The sequence below is a fragment of the Protomyctophum parallelum genome (genome assembly GCF_964188405.1).
Source record: "Protomyctophum parallelum genome assembly, chromosome: 20".
In the NCBI taxonomy this organism is placed as follows: domain Eukaryota; kingdom Metazoa; phylum Chordata; class Actinopteri; order Myctophiformes; family Myctophidae; genus Protomyctophum; species Protomyctophum parallelum.
The window spans coordinates 26,033,810-26,054,117 of NC_139718.1; the positions used below are offsets into that span (position 1 = coordinate 26,033,810).

Sequence of the window (20,308 nt, forward strand, 5' to 3'; positions counted from 1 at the left end):
CCCCTTGCATTCTCTGGTTTTACTATTTTCCATGGAAATTGGGTAAAACCCCTAAAACTCTGTTTTGATTACAAACCAAAATAGAGCACTTTGACAATATAGTTTTGAGATGTTTTTTAGCTCATGTGGAACATAGTAACATACTGCCTGCTCTTTTGATGGGCCCATAATCCTCCTATTCCATACAGTAAAGGGAAGGGAGATCGTTCTTAACAGGGGATGTTAAATTTCAGTTTTGCCCAGCTGCTGACTGCTCAGATGGTCATGATGAGTGCTGAGGGATGAGCAGTTAGTGGTTAAGTATTCAGTAGTATTGCTCAGGGACACACACACACATAGCCGGGGCCTGGACACAAACCAGCTAGGGCCTTCTGTTTCCCACATGGCCACACTACACATTCAGTTATGGCCACTGTAGGCTATTGGTCAGCTGAAGTCTGAAACAAAAGACTGCATGCTTATGCCAGGCCTATTGACAAACACGGCTGGCTGGCTGGCTGGCTGGGCTCTCTTTATAACGTTATCTCAGTGACACAGAAGGTCGTTTTCTGAATAATGTAATGCCAAGTAAAAATAATTAGTACTTTTTCCACCACTAAGAGTACTTTTGAATTGCAAAATGTCATGAAGACAGTCTATTATATTATTTTCCTGTCCTTCATAGTGTAGCTTGAACATTTATGACATGCTGTAGTAGCTTTTAGATGAATTACATGAGCAAAAATAACCAGCAAGTACAGTATGTAATATCTCCTAACTCTGGCTCCCCTAAAATACCTTAAACTCAACATGCTGTAGTAATTTGGCCTAAAAGTAGTGGCAGTAGTGGGGGTGCTCTAGTGAGACTTGCTGACTTTACTGCCTCCCGGTGTTATTGTGCTACTTCAACATTGAATTTTACAGCACTGTAAAATGGGGGGTTTTTCTCCTCACGTTTTTGTTGTTAAACAAAAGGTGAATAGTGAACCAAAAGTAATAAAGACATTATAGATTTATAGTCAAATGTTTTGTAATCACAATTCTCTACTGCATAGACTAAAGCAAGCGTCTGTAAGATTAGATATGGGGTAAATGTGTGTAGCTTTATTAGATTATTACTACTATTAGAGGTAGACCTAAAATTGCTTTCCACGTAGGATTAACCGTAATTTTTTCTCCACATTAGTAACCACACTGTTGACTGTCCCCCTCCCCTCCCTCTCTATACTGACAGCTACAGTTGCTGTCTGACTGTGTTTCACCAATCACCATGTGCCATTATAAAGGCCCGGTCTTCAAACTCAAAGAGTTGAAACTGTGTTTAAAGTTGTTTAAAAGTTAACAATCCATTATGCTTATAATGTAGCAGTTTTGCCTACAATAATAATTATCTTCTGCACGACAAGACAAAACATAATGCATGAGTGATGAAAGTGAGTGGTTCGGAAGCGGACTTCATCGTCCGCGCAGCGCTCACAACTTGGCAATTCCCTTGGAAGTTGGTTGGTATTGGTAACACCACTGTCACACAACAGAGTGGAATAGAACCGAATACGCAGGCTTATTGTTGACGTCGCGTCGCCCATTTATATATAATTCGTTTCAATACAAAACAACAATGTTAGAGTAAGAACATCGGCTTACCTTGCAGTGAGGGGACGAACTCGAATGGCAACTTTAACATTTGCCATGTTGCCATGCGAAGAGTTTTCGTGTAACTCCATAGACAGGCTCGTAACTTCAAGCTACCCATGTGAAGACATCTCTCTCTTTCTGTAGTTATCCGGTGAAAACGTCCGAAAGGCGGCTCGTTGGCAACCGTCAATCACATTCACGCCATTTCTCCCGGCAACCGAGCCCCCTCCTCCCCAACGCTCAACTGTTAACTGAAACTTCCTGCTTGATGGCAAGATAGGGTGAGGCGGAGCGCAGATGCGGATCATGGCTACTCCTCCTGGCTGTAATATTCTTTTGGGGCCATTGGTTGCAATTGCATGATGTATAATCATTTTAAAACTGCCTACAAACAAAAGTATACATTTACATTTTGGTTGCACTTGCTATTCAATAAAGCACAATACGCTTTTAATAGAATACATCTTTATTAATTAATTGTGCGACGTCGAAATAAAATTTCAGTAATTTAGAAGCAAAGTATAACACGTTCAACATGAACTAAAAAAGTGTCACAAATGCAGCCTTGCATTCAAGAAACAAACATGTGCTGCCAGTCAAAGGAATTATGTAAAAAGTGCTGGACTAAAACAATTACCCTTTTTCTGTGTTGCCTGAAAGAGTAAATAACTGCCCACTACAGTATTTCTTACCCCCGACACATGGTTTATGATTCTGATGGGTCCCCAGATAAAGAGAATGTCTTAATTCTAGGCTCTAGCTGTGCCATAAACCCTCTGGTTCGAGGAATGTCCTTTCTCCCATTTAGAAATCAGGACAATGTTAGTCATTAATGGGATACACCGTTTTCGTGTTTTCCACAGATCATCCACATATGCCCCCATCTTCTAATCCTGAGTGGCAGGACTTCATGGTTTATTTGCACCTTTACAAAGGAGCAGAGGGTGTTGTGAATAGGTGGATGTCGCATAGCAGGTACAGAACAATGGCCAGTAGCTTGCACAGCCACCTGTGCCCGAGTGTGGGGATATACAAACCTATGCACAAAGTCTGAACTGAAGAGGGGCCAGTTAACAATAACAGATCACTGGTGTGTCTTTCACAGCACAGTAATAATGCCTGTCAGTTACAAGGCTGTGGTGATCTCTGAGATGCAATACAATGGGATCCAGGGAGGACGGTATCTCAGATTCTCAGTCAAGTTGCTCCCTCTACTGTTTGTTGCGAGACCTGCAGCATGTCCATGCCACTCTGCACCTCTGAAGGGCTAGCAGACTCTGACCGCAGCTGAAGGTTCTTTATAAACTCCTGTGGAGGGGGAGAGTGAGAGAGAGGAAATGAGAGAGGGTTGAGGCCGGACATACAGTAAAACAGATAAAAGAACAAAAAAACAAAAAAGAGAGAAATGGGAAAACAAAGGAAAGACAGGAGGAGACCAGAATGATTTTACAATGAGAGCATAATGATAAGTACTATGGAAAACAACAACAGCAAAGAAAGACCCTCACCACTGGTAATGGTAAATTGGACAGCTTCCTCCATTGAGTCATAACCTCTTCCTCCTTCAGCAAGCCTTTGTCCACCAGCCGTCTTACCAGGAACAGGTAGTTGTTCCACTGATCACATATGGAAACATGAAATTATTAGACAATACCAATAATAGTGTGTGGGGAGAATGAATGAGATTAGGTTATCATTTGGGTGTTTTCGGACAGACAAAGCGGTTTTGTTTTTTATAGTTATTTTACTCTAACTTTGTGTTTTTGTTCACCAACATTGATCATGCTGTACTGCATTTTATGATTTGTATTGTGAGGAAGAATGGTCTCCACTACGGTGTAGACTAATGGGGATCCTTAATAAATAAACAAACAATAGACATAATGACTAGATAGGTAGGGGGAAAATGGGGTAGAAATAGAAAATAAGACAATAAAAAACAATAGAATCAAATGTAAGATCTGTAAGAGGGGTTAATCTAAAGAAATGGATCACACACACTCACACATGAGTACAATACAAAAGTAATGGTGATACCTGATTCAGGTATCACTATTACTTTTGGTTTCATATGCTATCAGGACAAGAAGAGGACACCAGGTGAATGCAATTAAGGAAAGAAATCTACTGCCTTGTACAGTTGTACACCACATGACAACATACGTTTCACATTTCTTTAAATGAAATGCTGTGTGATCTTCCTACCTCTACGTCACTGGCCTTCAGCACAGCAGTGACAGTGAGCTGGGTGAGAAGCAGGTGGAGCGGTGCCGATGAGCAGCAATCTCTCTCCCAAAGTGCAGCCAGCTGCTCCAGCACATCTCTGACATGCGGAACAGACTCTGCACCAGTGCTTACAGCAGCAACCCTACCGCCACTACTGCACTCTTGGAGACAGGCTATTGGCAGCTCTCCAGACACTGAGTAAAAGCATGGCAGTTTACAGTGTTATAGATTAAAAGTCAAATGAAACAGGTGTGATATGGCTTTGCAAGCGTTAGAATGAGTCGAGAAATATACAGAATTTACAAAAGGTTACAAAAAGGACATAAGGAGATAGTGACACAAATTTGTTCAATAGTTTACACATAACGATTATAGAATATCGGAACATAACATTTGTTTTCCCTACACGCACATTGTTTAGTCCTGGCTTGGCTCACTCACCTAGTTTGCAGGCTAGAAGGACAGTGGAGCGAAGCAGCATCTGCTCCGACACTGGAGTTAAGAACTTTGAGGAAAGACAAGATAATGAGCGACAGAGTCCACTAAACTGACTAAAGGATCAAAGGTTTGATCATACTGCTTTTATATCCTTATATATATATATATATATATATATCCTTATATGCTTTTATAGCCTTTATATCTGGGAATGTGATTAGAAGCACAAAGGCGAAAGACAGATAAACAGTAATAACCACTTACAAATAACAGTAAATACACACTACACGAATCCCAGACAAGACCACATTTGTCACAAACCAGCTCAAAGATGTATCCAAGCTCAGAGACACCAAGTTAAATATGATTTTAGGAATAATAATCCTATGTGTGACTATTATATTGTATTATATACTACTATATTGTATTTCTCTCTCTCATATCGTGTTCCCTCTTGTACCTTTCTGCAGGTCAGTGTGTCTCCGAGTCTCCCCAGTAAAGTTCTGAGTTGGCAGCCAGAAAGCAGCTCCTTGTCTGTCCTGGGTCCTACTGCGATGCTCAGAACCTCCTAAACATAACCCAGAGGCAGAGGCACAGAAAGAAGCTGAATTAAATTTGGACTGATACCATATATCTATCTATAAATGCACCAAGACTCTGTGTGTACGCATGCGTGTACGTTCGTCTGTAATCCACGTAACTCGAGAACCGTTCACCACACCGACACACGTGTTCCACACCCCCACAGAGAGTGCAGTGCCCAGTGTCGAGTCCGTCGGATAGCCGGTTGTCCAAAACCAGCACAAAAGCCAGGCTCTGGACCTGATCACCCCTATATCTCTATATATGGAGCTGGCCTGTTCTGGCATCACAATGTTGTTCTGACATCAGCATAGACTCCATATTTGGGCATGCTTGACAAGAAACTCCATATATGGGCATAAAAGGGACACAGTCAGACATAATAACTGGGTGGGGGTGGGCATGCTTTTCCAACTTGCATTGTTCCAAGTAGGCCAGTGCCCAACAGGCACGGCTCTAGTACATTATAATCAATCCACTTCTATGTTAACAGGTTTATATATTTGGAGCCTTGTAGGTTAGATTATCATTTGTGAATTATGTTTCCTACCCTAGTCTAGGCAATATAATATGAGATTGGACATGAGCTAAAAATTCACCTGGGAAAAACAAAAACAGGGAAAATGGGGAAAGTTACATTGTGTGGAACTAAGATGTATATTTATTTACATATTTTACATCAAACTATGTAGTTACATTTCATACATCACAACACATCTCCCTCCCTAATAAATTAACTTAATGTAAATAAAATGTTTAGCAACCTATCCTCTCACATTAGTGTACCTTAATATCTATGAGGACATCAGAGGGCAGAGGGGCACCGTGGCTGCAGTCTGCAGGACAGGAGGTCTCAACATCCTGTCTTTTCTTGGGGGTGATGGGCTGTTCCTGGGTGGCCAAACTGGCCATGCCAACTACAACCCCCTCCACATCCACTGAATCTGACCCTGGAGGATTGGCCTGAGACTTCATCACGCGATCAAACCTGCTCTTCCATTCACGCTTTGTAAGGGCTGACAGTGAGGAAAGGAAATAAAATTGATTGGATGATCAAGCAAGGGACAAGTATCGTGAACATTCAATGCATGATGTAAATAGATGTGCCTGATTTTAAATATTCTTCCCTATCCATACACGATACATGGCAATTAGGTTGAAAAAGACAAATGTTTCAGAAATAACTTAAATGTACTGTAAGCCAAGGGGCAGCAATATACTTCTAAGAGTGCATTCATTCTCGTTCTACAACTACCTGTGATGTTGGCAGAGAGCCAGGTGCAGGCCTTTTCAGTGGCCAGCCGTTTGGTGACGTTTTCAGCTGTGGTCAGGACCTGGCGGGGAGACACAGCCATGAGTTGTCCATTGAGCAACACACATAACACACAATCTGACGAGGTGTTTGGTTATTTACAGTAGGAAGGTTACGAGCATTATAGAACTTACAGCAGGGGAGGTCTCTTCCGGTAGCAGCATTCTTATGGCTTCTGGGCTCTTTTTGCTGCAGAATCTATCGACACGAATTAGAATATGACGAAAAGAAACATTTAATCCTACTCGAATAGGAGGAAATCATTATGCCAATTCTATAGAGCTGTCCCAAATACCTTTTTTCAAGCTGCATACACTTTGATAAACTGATAAAAACAGTAACACACATATAAACATATCTTCGCATGGCATATGACAGCAGCAAAATAAGACAGTTGTGTGTGTGTGTGTGTGTGTGTGTGCGTGTGTGTGTGAGAGAGCGAGAGACTGTTCACTACTATAATGAGCTGTCGTACCTGGTGGCTCTTTTCAGGGCCTCCATTCCTCCATCACACAGCTGAACGCAGATGGAGTCATTAAGTATAGCACTCGGAGCATTGAAGGTAGGTGACTCCAGTCTATCTCTCAGCATCTTCTCACCTCTCTGGACCAGTTCATTCACATACGTAGCCCTGAAACAACCCGACCATATATAAAAAATCACACCCGTGTGAACTGAGTGGTGCAATTCCCCCTCCCCCACCTCTCTCTCTCTCATTAGCAGGCAGCAGGCACAGCACTATCTCTGTTTCTGGCGCCCCCTACTGATACTAATAAGTCATCGTGCTCATGACAACATATCCACATAGATAGGCATGGTCCGCATGGACATTGCTGGTTGTAGGAGTGGTTGCACCACTCAAAAATGATACATGTACACTCATGCTCAGTGTGGTTAAAAGTTTAGAACTTAATTCACATACATAGATCATTAAAAAAATCTAGTTTGCCAACAACAAGTGATTAGAATGTAATTATGAATGCAAAGTTTGCCTATGTTAGCAGCAACTTCAATCATTTGTTGTTTAACGCATTTAGACCTGAGGCTGATAAAAAAGGCTTCTAAATCCTAACAGTTTTCTGAATAACTGTGAAAGAATATATATTCAAAGATTTCCGTCACATTTTCACGATTTTTCAAAAATAGCAGATCTACAAGCTTGTAGCGCAGCATGAGCTTGTAGATCTGCTATTTTTCAATAGCCAAAGTATAACATAATGCTTAAAACAACCAATAGGGGTTCCCGGCTGTGATGAATGGATTAAGGGTTCCCATTGATAGTCAACGACAGATTCGCTGATACTTTGGAATTGAAGATACGCTAAGGCTAGTGGACAAAAGCAAAGTCAGGTTCATGTCATGGACACATGCATGTGCAATGATACTAACTTCATATGCTTGACACAATTGGACCCAACCCTCTCAGCAACAAACTCCACAGTGCGCCGCAGAGATGGAGGCTGGTTGTGAAAGAAAGCTTGTTCAAGGTCGATCTTCATTAAGACAAAAAAACAACAAAAACATATACAATTAAACTTATGACGTCGGATTCACAAAATCTTAAGAACTTGTTTAAGAAGAAAACAATCATATTAAGAACTTCAGAAATACAATGGAAACCATGATCTTCTAAAGTTGTGGACGGTGTACCATTAGGAGGCTATAGGAGGAATTTAAGGAAAATACTGAATGTCTGATAATATAAACTATGGTTATCCTTTTTCTTACATTTAGACAGTATGACATCCTTAGAAATGGCTTCTTAAGGGTATTTCAGGAATCTGGTCCTTGATTTTAAGACAATGAATCACGATTGAATGGATTCTCATTTTGGGTATAGTAACATGCAAACAATTCAGTCCATCTCATAGCTTTATTTGCTGCCTCTCTCAGTGACTTGCCTCTAGTTTCTGCTGTGACCTGTTAATAGTGGGCTTATCTTTGGGCTCAGCAGACGTCGGAGTGATTTTGCGGATAATTCCTCCACTTTTTGCTGCGCTTCCAGACACAAAAGCAGCCAGCAGCTTACGGAACTCACCTGATAAGGTTAAAAAATTATACATATATATAAATACTGTTGAAAATATATATTATATAATATAATATTAATGGATAGAATGAATAATAACTAGACAGAATTAAATACAGAGGAATGTAGACGCGCAAACGCGTGAAGCGAACGCAGCTCGTGTGTGTGTGGTTGTGTGTGTGTGTGCTACAGCTGCGCCCTGTGTGTGTGTGTGTGTGTGCGTGCGTGCGTGCGTGCCACAGCTGCGCCCTCTGGTGGCGGGCCGGTGGTGTAACAGCGTGACACACACACACAGCGTGACACACACACACACACAGACACTCAGCCCCTGCTGTCATAGTAAGTGGCTCACTGCGTTCGCAATAATAACTAGACAGAATTAAATACAGAGGAATGTATAATATATATTATTAGTATCAAGGTATGAAATGCAATTAAAATGCAAATTTTAATAATAAAACTACCCACACTTACCCAGAAATGGACAGCAAGTATAGAGAAGTTGTTGGTCCACGAGGGGAATGCAGTCCTGGAAAATGTAGTGGAAACCCCAACAAGCAGGAGGATGATTCAGTAGAAATTAAACAGAGATCAATTCAATGGAGTTACAGATATCTCATTAAAATAAATCACTTACAAGTCCCTGAGTACTTGGACTGCTGTCCTCCAGCTTAGCAACGGCAGTGAAGTCGCTAGTAAAGAAAATGTCCTCCGGTATCACTGGGATCTGGAATATACAAATAAAATTTTATAATTACACTTGATCCTTAGGTTTTAAGGTGTCACTTGTTGAATATAACATATGACCTCTGATATGACATCAGAGGTTCAACAGATTTGTCAAGCAAAAGGGTTGTGCTATGCTGTATGAATTAGCCTTTAAAGTGATAATTATGAATCCAAGTGGTCTATAGTGCAAAAATAAGGGGTTCAATACAACTGCATGGTCCTGTGCAGTTGGTCCCTGTACAAGACTCACCTGGAAGAGCCAACCCAAAACAGCCACCATGAGGAGCTCGTTTAGGTAACAAACTTCACTGCTCTTGCCCAGGACCATCTGCCTGAATAGAAAGAAAAGTAATAGGAATCAAAGCCAGGACATTGCAGATATGGCAAGGCAAGGCAATTCAATGTGGTTTACACAAAAAATCAATCAAAGGAAACATGTCATTAGGATGCATCAAACAAATTAAGTAAAACATAACAAATACAATTACAGTGCAGAACGAAAAAATACATTTACTTAATCAAAGGCAGCGGCAAACAGAAAGGCCTTTCTCTTTAGTTGTGATTTAAAAGAAATAAGACTGGTAGCAGACTTGCAGTTTTTTGGGAGTTAGTTCCATATATGTGGTGCATAAAAACAAAATGCTGCTTCCCCCAATGTTCAGTTTTGGTTTTAGGGACCGAAATCAGACCTCCAGATGCCCTGAGAGATCTGGGTGGTTCATAATATCGCACAAGATCAGAATTATATTTTGGCCCTTATAAAACACACAGCGAGCCAGTTTAAGGATTTAAAAAAACTGGAGTGAGTGATATACAGTAGTAAGGACACCCCAAAAACGCAGTGTGTAATTTCCCCATGAGTGGCAATGCTGTGCATTGAAGCATAAATAACGATTTAAGGAGGCTACAGAACATGCAGACAGACCTATACAGGAGCAGGAGCATGCCCAGTGCAGTCCTGTAGCACAGCAGCAGGGGTCCAGTGAAGTCCATCATGGACAGGAACTCCACCAGCCAGGGAACAGTTAGAATGGTCCTCCTTCTCTGCACACTGTTACGCAGCACGGCACACACATCTAGCACTGGAGCACTCTGAGACACCAAGAGGACAGAAGATGAGTGAGATATTAATTGAATACAATTGAAATGCACTGTGTAATTGCCAAAACAATTACGTTCAAAATATTAAACGCATATAACCTAAGAAGAAACTAAAATGTCTAGCTTGTGTCAAGGGAGTAGAGTTCCACACAAGGGACAACAAAATATGTAGGCACTTTTATGACAGTGGATTTGATTACATTCGGTACATCCACACGACATTTGAACCAGAAAAATGCTGCTTCAGAGATATTTTGTGTCATTGCTTTCCTACTTTGCTGCGGAGGGCCACCGCACTCTCCTGTATCTCTCTTGATGGCCTCTCAGATGTCTGGTAAGGCAGGAACGAGATTAACCCCAGGAACTTGGCCAGGAGACGGGCCAGGAGCAGAACTGAAGAGAACCTCTGCTTTTCGTCCTGAATGAGGAGGAGTAGTACACAGATACATGATGAGTTAGAATAGCTAAAGAAGTGTGATTCATATTTTAGGAATTCATTCTTCTGTTCTTTTTGAGCAATTACAAAAATATTAATAAACCTTTTTGATTAATTTATTTGTTTGTTTTTCAGTATCCATGATGCACCTGCTGCTCTATGTCTCCCTCTGCCTCCTCTTCTCCCTCCCCACTGGAGGCAGTCGGGCCCAGGATGGACACCTCGTCCAGCTGGAGAAGCTGCTGACACAAGCTGTCTTTCAGGTGCTGGTTCAGCTGGCAGCTGGCATGCAACACATGATGATGTTAGGTCACATGCAGGTCAAGGCCAACATAAAGGTACGTCGTATGAGTGGTCCAGTGAGGCAGTTTGTTGTTGTAGCCTTGTTGCTACTTGCTAGTAGCCATACACAGTAAAAAGATCAGCATTAATTTAATTTTAACACAATACAAACGTAACCAAATGGTCCATTTGGCCTGTAAGTGACCATTTGGGTGAATTCATACTAAAGATCTACCTTCTGCATTATGATAAATAGTCCATCACATTCACAACGCCTATTATATACAACCATATTATAAGGAGAGTTGTGTCACCACCTTTACTTCATCGGGCCAGTCTTCTACAGACAGAGCATGCTATTGGCAAATAGTGACAAAGCCCTTAACCAGAAGTTTACAGAATGCACTGGAGTCTATGTGAGAATGAAGTGAGTTACACTGAGTTACATGAACCACGTGACTGCCCGCTCATTTACACTACTCTCCAATAGAAGTCTCTGGAATAGATGAAGAAACATCAAATTCTAGACTAGTAACTGATAATTGATAAGGTATCAAATTATGTAAAAATTAAAACCGGGAAAGCGTCTGCGTAATTAATTTTTGATTTGTGCGTACAATATACAAGCTCGCAGTACTGCGACACATAGTTACAGTATGTAGGCCATGACCTCACTGTATCTTAACCCCCCCCTCCCCCCTGCCTGCCCCTCAAGCGGGAATCTACTTCTGGCCAGACAATAACACTACTTGAATTAGACTGTGACAACATATTTGATCTTCGCAATAGCTCCAACTTTATACTTTGAGATCTCTCATCTCTCACCAGCTGGCCATCTGAAGAAAGTCCCTGAAGAACTCCTGGTGGCCAGGAAACGATGGTGGGGGACAGGGTCCAGTGATGCCCTGGGGCTGAATCAGACGCTCCTCCAGACGCTTCAGTCGTCCCAGGCTGTCAGCTCCAAACATGCCCAGTAGGTCAGCGTCGGGGGGGTCCCCGGGAGAGCAGTTCACATGGGGACCCTTACACATCTGGAGGAAAGGAACCAAGGAAATTGTCACGGTTTTGTTTTTGTTTTTTATCCCAATACTTTTAGAATGTACTGGGTAAATAATGCCTGTGACTTTGCTGGGGTTTCCCGAATGCTTAGTGCTTCAACCAACAACCTACTGGGTGTGTGACCTTCCAACAAACGGTTTACCTGCTCCAGCTGCTTGAGGAAAAGCCGGGCAAAATGTGAGTGGTTTCCTGCAGACGTCAGTTGACTCACCATCGCTCTGAAAGGAGAGATTGTGTCATTTTAGCATCAGGTGGCTTGCAGCTAGCAAGTCTTATCACAAAGAATGTGTAACTTTATGGCTCACTACGCTTACCTGATCCTGTTGCCTAAAACCACCTCAAAGTTCCACCCAGGTTCTTTGTGACAGTCCTCCCACTCTCGTAAGATTGCATAGAAAATATCCCTATAATGCAAAAAGAAAAAAAATGTCTTATTTTTACCCGTCATTTACCCATGCATTTTACATTTCACTCTCCATGTCTTTAAACCAGAACATGTAACAAATGCTAAATACTACTAGTAGAAATAGAATGCACATCAAAGAATACATAAAGTATATACCGGTACATTACCTCTGCTTTTTAAAGATGTGGAAGGACTTATCATTGCTGAAATTGGACCTATTGTCAGTGGCAGGCTGAAATGGGACTGAATGGATGAATGTGGAAACTGAAGGAGAGAGCTGGAAGGGAAAAACATGAATGGAATGTTTGATAGATTCCAAAAACAACAACGGTAGGGTTGTTACTGTAATTATTATTACAATACCAACCTTGCTATTTCAATTGTAATTTTCATTACATGCAGAATTCTATGTAAAAGTAGCATGTATGTGTACCTTGGCTGTGCTGGTGTCCTGAGCCTGTGTCAGGCGGTCCCTGAGAGCTGGAGAGAAACAGGCCACCCTCTCGTTCTCAGCCAGCAGCCGTAATGTGCACTTGTCTAGCTGAGCTACCAAGCTGTCACATGAAGAAAACTAGTTAGGAATGTGACCCTAGTAATCAAACAAATCGCAATGGGGAACTTTGTGATGTAGTCAAATAGCCTATTACTCAAATTTATAACAAGCCGCATTATCAGCTTGCACACAGCCGTTCACAACCGTTCACGACATGTCGATTAGCGTGTTCACATTTCCGTGCCTAGCAGCGTCTCTGTGACGCTCTCACTCTAACTGATCAAGCTCTGGTCTACACAACAGGAACCATTGCTGGGTACCGAAACCTGAACACGGCAATTAACAATCGACACATTGTCAGCGCAATAACCCTGGCAAGCTGATATTTTCTGCTTTTATCTATAATGTACTGTACATTTAGCAAGCTTTTTTTTACAACAGACTTTGTGGAGCAATAAAGGATGCAAATACAGATACGAACGAACACATTACAATAACCTTGACTTCTGCATTTGTGTGTGAGACTACATGGGCCAAACATGTGTAGATCAACAACAAACACTTAAATATACGGACTTGTGCATATGGGACAAACGCCATAAACACTGAAAACAAGATAATTCTATGACTCACTGAAACTGGTTCTCCAGCACCCTCACTGCAAAATACACACAGTTGTGTATGCGCCTGAGATAACCTCTTTCCAGAACACCTGAAAAAAGAAAGAAAAATGCCCTTAATATAAATCATATTATAGGCCAATGTACATTCATTCAAACAGATCATTTATAACAAAAAATAATCACAACCGTGTGAAGTGAGGGGTGGTTTGTGTTGCCACAAATTTACGTCATATTTGGTGGACATTTTACCTAATTTCTCCTTTCATTGTCAATGGCAAATATGAGATGTGTGGGGACAAAAGCTGTATATAGGAGGGGCTAGCGCCCTTCAAAAAGGCAATTCAATACTAACCTGGGCTGACCGCACCACAGAGACTTTCTTCATCTTCCTCAGACGTGGGTGGGGATCGGGATGTAAGCAACTGCACCACAAAGAAAAGCTCCAGGAATATATTTGGCACCAGGTTTTCTTTAAGACAGAAATAATAACAGGTTTGATTGATTGAGTGATTGAATGAGCACTTTATTGAAAAAAGATTCAAAAGGATAAATACACAAGGGAGGCAGGGATTATAAAAGGCATTTCAAAGAAAAAAGTGTTGCGAGTTACATCCCTTCTTAAAATCTGTATATCAAAGCCAGCCCTTGTTTCTAATCTTGTATTTGTATTTTTAATTCATGCTTAACTTTTTAAATCATACAGCTTTTTCATTATCTTACTAACATTATCCTATTTAAACTAAACACTGGATGAAAATATTCTAACATCACAAAGTGATTAATAAAGTTTAGCCCCCCCTTGTGGTTATTTACCAGAAATGCAGATGCAGTACAGCTCTGCAAGGAGGTCCAGTTCAGAAGTTAGGGTGACTTTGGTGGGTTCTGGACTCTCATGTGTGTCTGGGGTACCCTTAGAACTCATTCTCAGCCCTGACTTGGTAGGGGTGCACAGTTCCAGAGAGGAGGGCAGAGGGGACTGCTGAGCACGCTTAGACCTGGAGACAAGTGATGATAAAACAACATGGCTTGACTGTGTGCACTGCATACCCATGGGCGATCAGTGTTATTGATTGAATGCATGTAGTAGTATTTATGTATTTCCCAGTTCCCACTCCTACGAATTTCCTGTAATTTACTGTCCAACCTATCCATTAGTTTATTTACTTTTGACCAGCATCAAAATTGCTGCAATAAAAATAGAATCTCCTCTAAAAACTGGGCATTTCAAAATAAGAGCCACTTAGTGTGTAAGCATTAAGCAACTTGTAATATGATCAGTCAACACAGGTTTTAGCCTACAGTATACCTGCTGGAAGTAGATAAACTAACTTAGAAGTACAGTGGGTAAAACGTAACGCTATTTGGGATTAAATCAAAATAATAATTTAATTATTTTTTTAAAGGACCTCTGTTTAGTTCAGTTTTATTTTCGGAATGGTGGACATACAGTTCATACATAGCACACATAGTTGGTTTTTTTTAGTGTCCGTTGCTCATGTCCTGTCCGATATCCGAAAAAGGGCTAGTAGAAGCCATAGGCTTGTCGGGCCCTACCCCTGGAGACCTATAACATACAATTCAACTTTTTCGATTTTCTTTTGTGTTTTTGGGGCTCCCATATGTTTTCTATCAACAATCAGGCTTTCATATCATATTGGTGCTTTAATGGAAATTGCTCTCAGGAACAGCTCAACTAATTTTGTCCTCATCGTGATGTCATCAATGTCCTACTTTGTATAATTCCTCCTCTTCTTCAGTCTTCAGTTCCAAATTTGCATTTCCACTTTGTTTACAATGTCCACCATTGTTGATTTTCCAAGCTGGCATGGAATGGAAACAACAAGCCTGATTTTATCTAGCATCAGTATTATAATGACTCAAATATTAAATAATCTGCATATCAGCACCCCCACCACCTCAGGAGTCAGGACATTGTGGTACTGCAGCTAAACCTGCTTTCAAAGTCCAGAAAGAAATGACAAGGACTGGTTATATGTGACTGAGTGCTGATTGAGGCTCAAACCATTAGAAATTACTTTGAGGGACATAGACAATATGATATTAAATATTAAAAGCAGTTTTAAAATGCATGTTATTTGCGCTTTAACACAAATCTTCTCTTCTGGGGGTCCCTGGCACAAGACATTTCCAGATGGGGGTCCGTGGCTAAATATCAATTTGTAGGTCTTTGGCAGGAAAACGTTTGAGAAATTCTGATTTAGAAGGCATTTGTAGAATTGGCCTCAGCTCTTAATGAGTTAAAGAAAAATGTCCACTTACTTTTCCTTCTTTAGTAGTTCCCTTTCCTCCTGCAGACCGAGAGGGCTGCCTACCCGCAGTGGCCCCTCCAGCACTGGGGCTTCTCCACTTGACGGAGGGGTGGAGGGCTTGCTGAATGGGGTGGAGGTGAAACAACTCTTTGGTTTGGAATGTGGCCTCTCAGCACTGACCGGTGTTGGGTTTATTCTTCGAGATGGCTTGGTCATTCTGGAGGTCACATTAGAGACAGTAAAGGAAATATGCAGGGAGCCAAGCAAGCATGTCCCGTGAAATCAGACTGAATTAATTGTTTAGATCTAGTTACTAATACATGAATAGTCAGTGGACTCAAAGACAATCTGCTGTTAAAATATATATATGACTGACTGACTGACTGAATGAATGAATGAATGAATGCCTTTATTGCAGACTCAGGGTCCATAGAGAAAAAAAAGTCCAAATGTACATGTTAGACAGACATTTGTGACAGTTATAAATATATAATAAGGCTAGAGGAGTATCTAGTGCAACTTTTGAAAGGGTTATTTATATTGACGATGATGCTATTCACAGACTCATCCAAGCGACACATGAATCTATGCATTAAGTTCCGGAGAACAGCTTGAAAAGTATTGACTCTTGCAGCCACAAACATTTCACTTGCACTGCACCATCTAGGCTTTTTGAGTACAATTCTCATATACTGTATATAGTCAGATTTATGAATATCTATATGAATACATTAAAGACGATTCATATATATTTTTAAATTATCCTGATTCCTGATGTGAAATTGTTATCACTGTGTACACTACTTACGGGGTTGAAACGGGTGATGAGCCAACAGGGGGGAATTCCTCCAAATTGTTGAAGTTGAGTTGACCTGGCGTCTGAGAAGGTGAAACCTGCTCACTGACCCTACTGTACCCTAGTCCTCCTCCTCCTCCTCCTCTACCACCCGATCTCCTTCCACTACTCTCCCATCGTCCCGTGTCCTCACTCTGGTGTCCGGCACGTCCCCCTCCATGTCTCCCCTGTCCTCCTATCCCTGTACCCCCACCACCCTTCCTGCGACCCTTTTGTTGCTGCAGGCCGGGGCTGTGCTGCACCTCGGGAGGGGAAACCAAGTAGTCCCCGAGACTGATCCTCTGGGCTGGTCGGCGCTCTGAACCTGGGGGCCTGCAGGTGGGACTCCACGCCGAACTGAACGAGGGGCTGCTTAAGTCGCTGACCCCACTGTGCCAGTGGGACCCAGATTGGCCAACAGGCTCCCACTCTGCTCCTGGAGACACAGAGGGAGCAGGTGAAAAGAGCTGAACCCTGCTGGCATTACGAGAACCTCCTCCTGCAGACCTTCCACCCCTGCGCTCGCTGGGACAGCTGGGGGTCTTAGCGGGTGTTGCAGGACCATGGGTCAGGGCTCGGCTGCTTTGCTCCCTCAGGAAGTTCAAGAGGAAAGGGACAAACTCTTGCCTATGGACTGTCGCCACATGTTCACTGAGTGACAAGCACTCACCCTCCTGTTGGAAAAAACAACAAGTCTGTATGTTTACATCTGCTGGATGACAATACTATACAATACAATACTAATCGAATTTATCATATAATCAACATTGGTCATTTTATAATACTATGTCGAGTCGTCGACTCAATTCAATGTAATTTAATTAAATTCAATGTAATTCAAAAGAACAGTTGAAAATGGAGAAAGTAGGATATATACAGTTGGAGGGGTACAGCGTTTTATAAACAGTGCTATGTCACATTGCATCGTTATATACATGTTATACAGGCCAGGGTATAACTCATATAGACTCATATATCTCTTAGCCCCTCTCGGAACCCTGCTTGTAGGGCTAAGTCTCTCTATCTTTCCGACAGTACCCTGTTCGCTCTCAGAAGGACACGGGTTGAATGTAAGTTGCTTGCGGCTAGGTTGAACTTGAATATACTCTAGACTAGTGTTAAAGCCCTGCATACCTGGGGAGTTGTAACTTATATGTTGATAGCGAACAGGTATCATGAGCGTTTTAGGTTCATTTAGAATTCTTGAATTTTAGTGACTAGAAGCAAAGTAATTTGCCAACGAACGTAGTAGCCTAGGTTGTCAACCAGCCAACGTAACGAATAGCATAGCCAGTTAGCATGCTAGCTAAAAGTTTTGTTTACATCGGTTGTGGGTGATGTCATCTCATATCTCGGATAATGCTAAGGCCACCTTATGTCGAACATTACACCCGCGCGTCTTTTAATTACTGTGTACTCACCTCTGTATTTTTCAGCCAATACAAGGCCCTGTTAAGCTCCACTTTCTTTAGAAGAAGCGATTCCAAAATAGCCGCCATTCTGGCGAATAGGTGCGTGGCTGCAGGACTGATGGGAAAGGGGAATGACGTACGTCACTTAGCTGGGTTCATGTCTCCACCAGGCCGAAGGTAGGCCGAAGGCACACACACACTCCGTGCGTGTGTGCGTGACGTGTGTGTGTGTGTGTGTGTGTGTGTGTGTGTGTGTGTGTGTGTGTGTGTGTGTGTGTGTGTGTGTGTGTGTGTGTGTGTGTGTGTGTGTGTGTGTGTGTGATTGTGTCCGTCCGTACGTCTGTGACATGTGTACTGCTAATCTCTGGCAGCGTTAACCCGGTCGATGCAAAATTTTGCGCACACAGCCTCCCTGGGCAGCGTCTAGTGAGCTAATCTAGTGAGCTAATTTAAGACTTCCGGTGGACGATCTCTTCAAAATAAGAGTACCCTCTAGAGTATTGAAAAAAAGTTTAATTTGCACATTAAAACTACAAATTAAGCATTTAAATGATGCTATATGATGCTATAAGACACACATTATGTTTCTGTGTAAGAATAAGTAATTAAATCCTTATAATAATAATAATAAAGTTATCTAAATGGATAAATGCTATTCACTGGAGTGCATGGACTTTATAAAGTGGACACTGGACAAAAGACGGCTCCGCAAGGCAACTATCTGGACATACCCACGCGTTCGGGGAGATGTCCTATACCACACCCCACTCTCCGCTAAGCGGGAGAGGTGTAAAATTCACAGCAGCAGACCTTCTACTGGGGTCAAGGCTGACAAAAAGTACCGTTTCCGGACCCAGAATGGACACTGGACAAAAGACGGCTCCGCGAGGCAACTATCTGGACATACCCACGCGTTCGGGGAGATGTCCTGTACCACACCCCACTCTCCGCTAAGCGGGAGAGGTGTAAAATTCACAGCAGCAGACCTTCTACTGTGGTCAACGCTGAAAAAAGTACAGTTTCCGGACCCAGAATGGACACTGGACAAAGAGGCCTCCGCGAGGTAACTATCTGGACATACCCACACGTTCGGGGAGATGTCCTCTACCACACCACACTCTCCGCTAAGCGGGAGAGGTGTAAAATTCACAGCAGCAGACCTTCTACTGGGGTCAATGCTGACAAAAAGTACTGTTTCCGGACCCAGAATGGACACTGGACAAAAGACGGCTCCGCGAGGCAACTATCTGGACATACCCACGCGTTCGGGGAGATGTCCTGTACCACACCCCACTCTCCGCTAAGCGGGAGAGGTGTAAAATTCACAGCAGCAGACCTTCTACTCTGGTCAACGCTGAAAAAAGTACCGTTTCCGGACCCAGAATGGACACTGGACAAAGAGGCCTCCGCGAGGCAACTATCTGGACATACCCACGCGTTCGGGGAGATGTCCTCTACCACACCACACTCTCCGCTAAGCGGGAGAGGTGTAAAATTCACAGCAGCAGACCTTCTACTGGGGTCAACGCTCAAAAAAGTGCTGTGCCTTGGGGCATTGACATGAAATCACTTTCTCTACGCAAGCTAAGTCAGGTCAAGGAGTTACCTCTAGCTTTGGAATGGGTGTCACTTGTGTGCGTTGATTGCATCTGTCTGTGCATTTATGCATTTGTTTGTCCTGACGAAACTTGATTATTTCTCGACTGTTTATTTTCTCGTATGACACGACATAGAAACTACTTGTGACTACTGTCTTTGTGTGCTGTCGAGCGGATGTTCTTTGCATCAAAGGTATAGCCTGCTGTGTCATTCGATTCATTTGTCCAGATATGCCATTTATGATCTTTAAGGATGTACAATGACGCATATGGTGGCCTGTCGAAAAATACACACATACTGGTCAAAGCATACTCATTTTGGTGGTACAGACAGGATAAATTGAACGTTTTTGGAATTTTTGTGCCAGCTCTTAACAGGAGAAGTAAGGTCTGTGGGCTGTTAATTACTTCATATGTTGATAAGCTCTTTTCCTGCTGACATGTTTCACATTGTTCAGATTGAGCAGGTAATATTTGTGCAATAGTGTCTAAGATGCCTTTTTGTGACACGTCAAGTGGCTGCACTATGAATTGTGACATGTTCTTTGTAGATGGTAAGGCCTTGTCACCACATTGAGTACAACTATACAGACTAAGACTTTTCAGGCAAAGCAGGTCATCTCCAAGGAAAGGAGACCGAAGTGTGTATTCTACAAAGCTGTTTAATATGGTGCATTCTTCTGTCCTAGAACATTTCTGAGACACTAATGACACTGATGTGTTGGCTAGATTGAATTTCTCAAGTTTCCGTCTAAATGTTGAGTCCTGCGCTGCTGCTTCTTCAAGCCGTGTGTGACATTTTTTGATAGCAGATGTCTGTTGTAGAAATGTTAGAATTGGTAATGGTATAGCTTCACACATAT

General features: G+C 42.2%; 2 protein-coding genes across 3 annotated transcripts in view; both read right to left on the reverse strand.

Annotated features, from left to right (window-relative positions):
• Positions 1–1,843, reverse strand: part of stard9 (StAR-related lipid transfer (START) domain containing 9) — a 51,044-nt gene extending 49,201 nt beyond the window's left edge. For both annotated transcript variants that reach the window (XM_083792695.1, XM_083792694.1), the window contains exon 1: positions 1,624–1,843. In XM_083792695.1, coding sequence (XP_083648821.1) covers positions 1,624–1,703 — 80 coding nt within the window. In that variant the 5' untranslated portion in view covers positions 1,704–1,843. The remainder of the gene's footprint in view (positions 1–1,623) is intronic.
• A 230-nt stretch (positions 1,844–2,073) lies between these two features.
• Positions 2,074–17,993, reverse strand: cdan1 (codanin 1). Its single transcript, XM_083791247.1, has 28 exons — positions 17,857–17,993; positions 16,409–17,109; positions 15,611–15,817; positions 14,144–14,325; positions 13,683–13,799; positions 13,341–13,419; positions 12,648–12,768; positions 12,382–12,491; positions 12,123–12,212; positions 11,951–12,026; positions 11,575–11,780; positions 10,617–10,749; positions 10,306–10,449; positions 9,856–10,022; positions 9,181–9,262; positions 8,839–8,928; positions 8,676–8,730; positions 8,074–8,210; positions 7,562–7,665; positions 6,648–6,803; positions 6,307–6,370; positions 6,116–6,194; positions 5,647–5,876; positions 4,739–4,846; positions 4,282–4,345; positions 3,820–4,034; positions 3,123–3,230; positions 2,074–2,922 (listed from the first exon to the last, which is right to left on the reverse strand). Exons 1-28 carry the CDS (start codon positions 17,932–17,934, stop codon positions 2,812–2,814), a joined length of 4,014 nt encoding a protein of 1,337 aa, XP_083647373.1. The 5' UTR covers positions 17,935–17,993; the 3' UTR covers positions 2,074–2,811.
• Positions 17,994–20,308: the final 2,315 nt, after the last annotated feature.